Genomic DNA, 8,523 nt, shown 5'->3' on the forward strand with positions numbered 1-8,523 from the left:
GATGCATCTCACCAGGTCCCATAGACTTGTGGATGTTCAAGTTCCTCAGGTGGTCTCAAACATGCTCTTCTCTTCCAGCAGGAGGGACTTTGCTCCTTCAGTCCCCATCTTGTAAGAGATGTCAGCACTGTTATGCTGGTCCAGATTGGGCAGGCAGGGATGATTGCAAGTTGGAAGAGAAACTGGGGGAGATTGCAGCTGCCCTCTGCAATGACCAGTAGTTGTGGCAGCAGCCCACTGGACCTGTTCCCTGTCCTATAGTTTCTGATTTGGAATTAGCTATATCTGCAGTTTTTCTAGCTCTTCTCCTCCTTGGACTCCTGAGGCATGCTCAGTGCACCGCCTTGCTTACTGGTCAAGCCTTTATGCAGGAGTGCATCACCGTCATGTCTACATCTCAGCCGAGGTGCCGGCCAAGTCCTGGAACTCGCCTGGAATAGCTCTGCCTGCGGTGGAGCCCGGTGGCCCCACAGCAAACTGCCCCAGCCACCTTTGGGCCAGGCTGGTCAGCTCGATCCCTGTTGTATGAGCGAGGACGTAGCAGCTGTCAGTGTTCTCTGACAGTGCTTCAGGGCTACCGCTGTGTGCCCTGCTAATTTATGCTTTAAATAAAAACCGCCTAAATCAAAGGATGCACATAGTGCGCTCCTGGCCTCTTGTTCCAGGACCATCTCATAGAGCATTTGGATCCGCTGGGTGGTTTTCTGCCATGGTCCAAAACTGTGCACATGTTTTTTCTGTGGCCATACCTCTCTGAGCAGCCCCTGCTCACTCCCCCAAATTCATCAAGTGATCTGGAAGACCTATCACTGTCATTATTCAACACTCCCTCCATCTGTATCAGCAATGGTGTGGCCAGCAGGAGCAGGGCAGGGATCGTGTCCCTGGACTCAGCACTGGTGAGGTCACACCTCGAATCCTGTGTTACATGTTGGGCCTCTCACTGCAAGGAGGACGTTGAGGTGCTGGAGCGTGTCCAGAGAAGGGCAACGGAGCTGGAGAGGGGTTTGGAGCACAAGAGTGATGAGGAGCGGCTGAGGGAACTGGGGGTGTTCAGTCTGGAGAAGAGGAGGCTGAGGGGAGACCTCATCGCTCTCTACAACTACCTGAAAGGGGGTTGTGGTGATGAGGGTGTTGGTCTCTTCTCCCAACTAACTGGTGATAGGACGAGAGGAAATGGCCTCAAGTTGTGCCAGCGGAGGTTTAGACTGGATATTGGGGAAAAACTTCTGTATTGAGAGAGTGGTCAGGCATTGGCACAGGCTGGGGGGGGGGGGGGGGGGGGGGCGCTGCCCCGGGGGGGGGGAGTCACCATCCCTGGAGGTGTTCAAAAAACGTATGGACGTGGCGCTTCGGGACATGGTTTAGTGGGGATGGTGGTGTTGGTGTGATGGTTGGACTTGATGATCTTAAAGGGCTTTTCCAACCTTAATGATTCTGTGGTCTATAATTTTCTGACAGAAATTTTGTTTTATTTTGGCTCTTTGATAAAAATGTTACAGTATCCTCTGGAGCTAGTCCTTCAAGACTGCATATAAACGCATGTTCTGATGTGATTCTTTGTTCAATTTCATCTCATGACTGGTAGTTGGCAATTCCTTAATCCATTCAGCATGTGCTGTCTCGAAAGTTTAACTTTTTAAGCAAAGTGCTGTCTTATATACATGTATGTATATGTAAGTTATATATAATATATACGTGCAAGTTATATACCTTACCTAAATCTGTTACATCAGCATGCTCAGTTTTATCAGGCAAAATCATAGTGTCTTTAAGAGCAGATGTTGAGTTGAATTGTCAAGATCTGCTTCCATAAGTCCATGTCAATGGACATTAATTGTCCGTCCTTTTCATTTGAGATCCTATATGAGCTGGCCAGTGTTTTATTTTTCTGCCAGGTCTGTGGGTGTCAGGTCACCTTGGTATTCCTTTTTAAGTTCTCATTAAAATGCTAGGGTCACCTCTATTTCTCTGTTAGATCACTATATCCTCCCACTCTGCATTTTTGAGAGCACAGTCAGAATAAAGCTCAGTCTCTTTGTTGTGTAGATCCACAGCATTGAACTTTTTGCGGCACTATTTTAACAGCAACCATTTTGCAAGGTTTCTGTTCTTTGTCAATGGCCACTTGATCCCTTTTCTGCGGGCACATTTGAAAAGTCCCTTGCCTGCTGTTTCTTCTTTCTCTCAAATCTCTCAGCCTCTTCACTTCCCACTACGTTCCCTCCACCTCTCCCTTTGCTAAGCTGATGGCTAGCTACTTCCCACCCTTCTCACACTTTCCCCTCGATTCCCCCTCTCCCCTTTCCATCACAGAGCTTTGCTCCCGTGTGCGTTACCTCCCGTCGCGCCCAGCGACCTGCACGGCCTCTGGCCGGCTGGAAGAAACGGGGGGAAGCTGGGATGCGCTAGCAGGGAGATCGAGCGTTGAGCGGCTGTTACAGCTCTGCTGTAAAAACCGTCCTTCTGTAGCCGGGAGGGAGGGAGCACGCGTGACACTCTCGCCTCACCTGTAGCCGCAGGAAAGCCAGCAGCGAGCAGAGGGGCTCTCGAGCGCGATGCTCAGCGCACTCGTACTGCCCCTTCTCTGCCCTGCGGTGGGGCACGGCTCCTCCGGCCCGGCCCTGAACGCTCCTGGAGCCTGCAGCTGGACCCCTCCACCCGCCTGCGCTCTGCCCTGCTGCCCTCTCTGCCACCCTCCTGTGGCTGTCGTTCAGTTTGTTTCTCAGTTTCTAGCTCTGATTTTTCTTTCTCGTGACCTGTGGGCCAAGTTCCTATGCCCTATGTCTGTCTTTGCCTCATATATAAACCGAAGCTGCTAGACGATCTCTTGCAAGTCACGCTGTTCTTTCTGGTGCCCCTTGCTGAGATGAACTACAGAAATTCGCGATGCCTCACTCTGTTTAATCTTGTCTCTTAATAGCACCTTCATGATCACAAAAATTGTCTCCCGTGTTCCGTTGCGTACTTGACAACATTAATTACTGAGTTGCTGGAATGTTTCCAGCTTTTAAAAATCTTTCAGCTGCTCTAGGAGCGGGTGCTTGGTTTGTGGTGTTGACCATCAATCCAAGTTCCTGTGTGCTCTCGGCAGCCTGGTGCTCTGGCCACCATTCACTCATGCCATGCACACACGCATACCTCCCAGGACCAAGATGACTGCTCTGCCAACCAGGACCCCTGTCTTCCCGAAAGGCTTATCTCAAGGCTGTGGCATCATATTTTTATTGGTCTAGAAGACACATATAACACTTCTTGTGCTGCTCATCATGTGTGGAAATGCTCTGAGAGAGAGCTTACATGGACCAAAAGCTTCCCTTTTCCCCTGCTTGTTGTTTGTCCCCACATTTACATGTGAAAATAGAGCTTTCTAGGTAGGATGGGCCTAAACAGTTGGCCTAAGTGCCAAAACGGGTGTAAGATCTGTTTCAGGAAGCTTATAGCATCAGCCAGACCTGGTGCGTAGGAGCTCATTGAGGATAAGTACAAGGGGATATCAGTGAATCCTGCTGTTCTGTAGGTGCAGCCTGCTGGGAGGTGTGAGATCCCCAGCAGTCTGTCGCTGCATGACTTTTACATGTCTGGGTTAGTTCTGGTTTGTGTCCCCAGATTTGCCTCAGGAATTTGGTTGCTCAGGAGTTTATTTTGCTTCTGAGAGGACCAGCTTCTTCAAACGATTTCTTGCTCTCTTTTCAGGAGAAGAAGTTGCCCTGTACTGTGCCAAGTATCTTCCTGAGATAATCAAAGATCAGAAGGCCTATAAGGAAGGCAAATTGCAAAAGGTAAGAATCTAGCTCTGCCCTGGAACAAGCGGGCACCAGTGCAGAGGAAGGCCCTTGTTTAGGTTCCTAATACTTAGGTGCAGCGCCCTGTCCCTCCAAGGCCTGTCTGCCATGTCTTCCATTTTAATTTCCCTTCCTTGTTTCTAGGAGTGTACACCAGGTGCTGATTATATTTTCAAGATAAACCTTCTTCTATTTTCCAGCTTTCTTTTTCTGCCCTTTTTTTTTAAATTTGCAGGCTCATTGCAGTCAAAGGTGTGGGCTGGTTCTTTGAGCATTGAGTAGGATGTTTTGGGGTGGGGTGGGAGTAGCTTTTGTCAGAGGTGGGAGGTTAGTTCATGTCTTGCTTCCACCAAGCGATCCCTCTGTTGCAATTCTCCCTCATAGTACTAATGCCTGATTTGACATTGGGCATCTCGTGGGTTGGTGCTGGAGTCTGTAGCGGTGCGGGTGAGGGGAAGGCAGTCCCTCCAGAGCCTCCATTTACATCTAGACTGAGGACAGCCTACGGAGCAAACTTCAGTCAGTCTGTGGCTCTTGCGCGAGGCTGAAACACCCAAGTATCGTGCTTTGCTGATCCCAAGCTGGCTGTGCTCGCTGTGGCTGCAGTAAGCGTGACTGCTGGGCAGAGGAGCCTACACGCTGAGCCATTCCCCACAGGGACGTTGAATGTTGTCCTGTCCCCCGTGGGCGCCAGCAGGGCTTGTGGCTCAGAGTCCCGTAAGACCCTCCTAGAGAAGCTGTGGGAGCGCAGCCCGGGTGAGCAGGCAGTGAGGCACGTTGAAAACCGGCTGCACAGCCAGGCCCAGAGGGTGGTGTCAGCCACACAAAGTCTTGCTGGAGGCCAGCAATGGCCAGTGTGCCCCAGGGGTCATTACCGGCTCCAGTCCCATTTAACGTCTTCACTGATGATCTGGAGGACGGGGCAGAGCGTACCCTCCGCGGGCGCCGCCGAGCTGGGAGCTGGGCCGGAGGGTCGCGCCGCTCTGTAGCGCGGAGGGACCTGGACAGGCTGGAGAACGGGGCTGACGGGAACCTCCTGAAGTTCCGCAAGGGGAAGCGCAAAGTCCTGCCCCTGCGGAGGAGCAACCCCACAGCACCAGCACGTGCCGGGGGCCACCCGGCTGGAACGCAGCTCAGCAGAAAAGGCCCCGGGGTCCCGGTGGGCGCCAGGTTGACCATGAACCGGCAACGCGGCCTCGCTGCAAAGGCCGCGAATGGCGTCCTGGGCTGCGTTCGGAGTGTCGCCGGGAGGTGGAGGGAGGGGATCCTTCCCCTCTGCTCAGCTCCGGTGAGGCCGCACCGGGAGCGCTGGGGCCAGCGCTGGGCTCCCCAGTGCAAGAGGGACAGGGACAGGCTGGAGAGCCCAGGAAGGGGCCAAGAAGGTGCTGAAGGGGCTGGAACATCTCTGCTGTGGGGGAAGGCTGGAGGGGCTTAAACTGCTCGGAAGGCTGGAGGAGCTGAGACTGCTCGGCCTGGAGCGGGGGGGCTCAGGGGGCTGAATCCACACGTGCCCACACCTGCGGGGAGGGGACGCGGAGGGGGGAGCCGGGCCCTTCCTGTGGGGCCCCGTGACAGGGCCAGAGGCAACGGGCACAAACTGGACCACAGAAGGTTAGCTCTGAACATCAGGAAACACGTTTCAGTGTAACCGAGCACTGGCACAGGTTGCCCAGGGAGGTGGTGGAGTCTCCATCCTTGGAGCTATTCAGAAGCTGTCTGGATGTGGTCCTGGGGCAACCAGCTCTGGGTGTCCCTGCTGGAGCAGGGGGGTTGGAGAAGGTGGACCCCAGAGGTCCCTGCCAGTCTCAGCCATTCTGTGATTCTGTGTGGTGTGCATTCTGGAAGAGACTTGATTGCACAGCATGACACGCAGCCATCCTGTAAGGAACATGAAACTGTGCACACTCTCATGTCTCTGTTCATACATAGGCCCTGGAAGATGCTTTCTTAGCCATAGATGCTAAGCTCACCACTGAGGAGGTGATTAAAGAGCTCTCTCAGATGGCTGGGCGACCCCAAGATGATGAAGATGAGAAGGAGAAAGTTGCTGATGAAGATGATGGTAAGTCAGATGCCACTGAATAGACAGGACTGCAGCTCCAGGACAGGGACTGAGAGCCTGGGTCAGTCTCCTTTAGCAGAAGGTTTTCTCTCCAAGTTTCTCAGTTAAATGTCATCTGGAGTTCAACTGACGCCCCTCAGCACTCTTATTGCTTTGGGCTGGTTCTAGGGGAATTCTGATTCAATTGGTAGCTTAATCCTATGAATAACAAACTAGTCTGTCACAGTTTTCCGTAGGTCTTCCTCCATGGCTTGCAGAGTTCTCAGATGTGTCAAGCAACCTCTGAGCTGGGAAGTGGGCTCTGTTGTGAAAGGGAAATAGCATGATGTGCAGTGCTTAGCTCTCCCAGGCTGGTGGCAGACACCAGCTGCAGATAGGACTGAAGTAGGTTCCGGTCTCTTCAGCAATTCTTTTTCTCACAAAGAAGTAAATGTGCTTTTCCACCAGCAAGTAATTGCCAGACCATGAAGCCAGCTGGAAGGTGAATCCCAGGGTAGAATCCTGTGCTGCCCTTGGCTGAATATCTTGTGACAGCCTTGAAGCAGACGTAAAGCAGTACCATCACCTTGAACGCTGTGTGTTGGTCTGAAAATGCTGAATTTATTTGCCCTCATTCTGTGCCTGACAGGGACAAAGTGGTTTTTTGGTTCATTGGGGTTTTTTTTCTGTTTTTGTCCTGTACTTTCAGGAGTATTTGGGATGTAGGTGTTTTCTTTTTCTTTTGGGGCTAATCAGCAAAGAAAGTGATAACCAAGGGGATGTCAATAAGGAAATGGTGGTCATTGGCTCATAGTTTAGGGAAGTTAGCTTATTTTGTCTCCAGTGTCCCACTTGGGAGATGCTGTACTCACTGCCTAAAGCTATTCTGTCGTCTGTATGTGAGCGTCTGATTACAGCTGGTTGGGATCCCTGTGGTGACCGAGGCCCATGGAGCAAGTGCTATAAGAAAAACTCCTTGGTCCCAGTTGCAGTATTAATGAACAAATCTGCACATGAAAGCGGTCTGTCTGTTTCCTCCGCAGCTTCAGATGAGCCTGCACTCGAGAAATACGAGGCTCTTTACCTTCCAACCTTACTCTAATTTAAAAGCTCTGTGCTGCCTGTAAGCCAGCCAGCCAGCCAGCGCCAGAGGCGGGGGCACTGGGGTGACGTGCAGACCGCATGCGTCGGCTGTGGCTGGAAGCCATTCCCCGGCCATTTGCCTGTTGCTCATCTGCAGCGCCTGGAAGCTGCAGGATGGTGCAGGCTCGGCTGCGTTTTCTGTGCCTGCCAGTCATCTGCCTGTTGAGCGTTGCTGAAACCTGTCTGCAGCGTCAGCCTCCAGCCAGGGCAGCCCGCGGCTGAGCCCAGCGTGTGCTGCACAGCTGCTGCTGTGGTGATGTATCCTGCTTTCTGACCCTTTTTGTCCTCACCCCTTCCCCCGTTTCCATTTTTAGTGGATAATGAGGAAGCTGCTCTTCTGCATGAAGAAGCCACAATGACCATTGAGGAGCTTCTCACACGTTACGGACAAAACTGCACCAAGAACCTCAAAAACAAGTCTTTAGCTCCAGCTGGGGAGAACGCTGCAGAGGGGACAGGCAAGCAGCATGATGGGGAGTCAAATATGAATGGAGAGGCTGACCCAGGGGAGCTTACCGACCACAAGGAGAGGAAGAATGGGAAGCCAGATGAAGAAATCACGGGTATTTCCTCCACCTCAGACAAAGCCAGCGCTGGAGGCAACAGCCCTGCTCTGCAGAAGCCTGAACTAGGCAAAGGTGACGAGGCCGTCACCTCTTCTACTGGGGAGGCCGGGCCCTCCTGCTCCTCTACGGGAAAGCCCCAGCGCACAACAAAATCCAAATTTTTTGAGGACAGTGAGGATGAGTCAGATGAGGTTGAGGAAGAGGAGGAAGACAGTGAGGTAGGAAACAGCACTGGGACAGAGTTGCCTTCTGGCTGGGCAAGAATGCATTGCTTACTGTGGTACTTGAGCTACGAGCCTCTGAAACATCCTAGGTGTGTCCTAGGACTAGTTTTTTCAGGCTGATACTTTGAGACCATCTCATGGGCGTGTCGGGGACTGTTTAGATAACCCTGAAGGAAACATACCCTCATCTGTGCAGCAGCCATAATGGATAGCCCTTGGTCTTGCTGCATGCACAATCCCTCCATTCACTGTGGTAGTTGAAACTCCTGCTCTGGTTGTAGACATCAGGTGTGGGGGAAACATATCAGGTCATCTCACTCTTCTGGGGCAAACTTATCATCTGTCCTCAGGATGGAGGGAGCAGCTGTCTGGGGAGGGCCCCGAGAGTGTCCTCTGTGACTCCTGGTGGTATCTTCTGTTTCTTGCAGGAGTGCAGCGAAGATGAGGATGGTTACAGTAGTGAAGAGGCAGAGAATGAAGATGATGAAGATGACACTGAAGAAGCAGAGGAGGATGAGGATGAAGAGGAGGAAATGTTGTTACCAGGCATGGAGGGGAAAGAGGAGGTGCACACCCTGTTCTTGTGTTCTGCAGCGTAGTGGAGCCAAGGGCACTTGGGAGGGACTCAGCAAGGAGTTACTTCCATTCAGATGGGGATAAAACATCCCTCTTGTTCTCCTGAGGCTGAATATAGCTGCTGACAGCCTAACTTCATGCAAAAGGCTGAGGGATAGGGCATGGATCTGGGCAGCAGGTTGAGATCG

The 8,523-nt window shown here is 52.2% G+C and overlaps 1 protein-coding gene across 1 annotated transcript in view; it reads left to right on the forward strand.

Moving 5' to 3' along the window:
* Positions 1–3,696: 3,696 nt before the first annotated feature.
* The window catches only part of PPM1G (protein phosphatase, Mg2+/Mn2+ dependent, 1G), a gene marked incomplete at its 5' end in the record, with an annotated part of 8,846 nt that continues 4,019 nt past the window's right edge, over positions 3,697–8,523 (forward strand). Inside the window, 4 exons of the mRNA XM_010297253.1 lie at positions 3,697–3,782; positions 5,715–5,847; positions 7,284–7,753; positions 8,188–8,325. Of these exons, the coding sequence (XP_010295555.1) occupies positions 3,697–3,782; positions 5,715–5,847; positions 7,284–7,753; positions 8,188–8,325 (827 nt within the window). The remainder of the gene's footprint in view (positions 3,783–5,714; positions 5,848–7,283; positions 7,754–8,187; positions 8,326–8,523) is intronic.

The sequence above is a fragment of the Phaethon lepturus genome, unplaced genomic scaffold (genome assembly GCF_000687285.1).
Source record: "Phaethon lepturus isolate BGI_N335 unplaced genomic scaffold, ASM68728v1 scaffold15481, whole genome shotgun sequence".
In the NCBI taxonomy this organism is placed as follows: Eukaryota; Metazoa; Chordata; class Aves; order Phaethontiformes; family Phaethontidae; genus Phaethon; species Phaethon lepturus.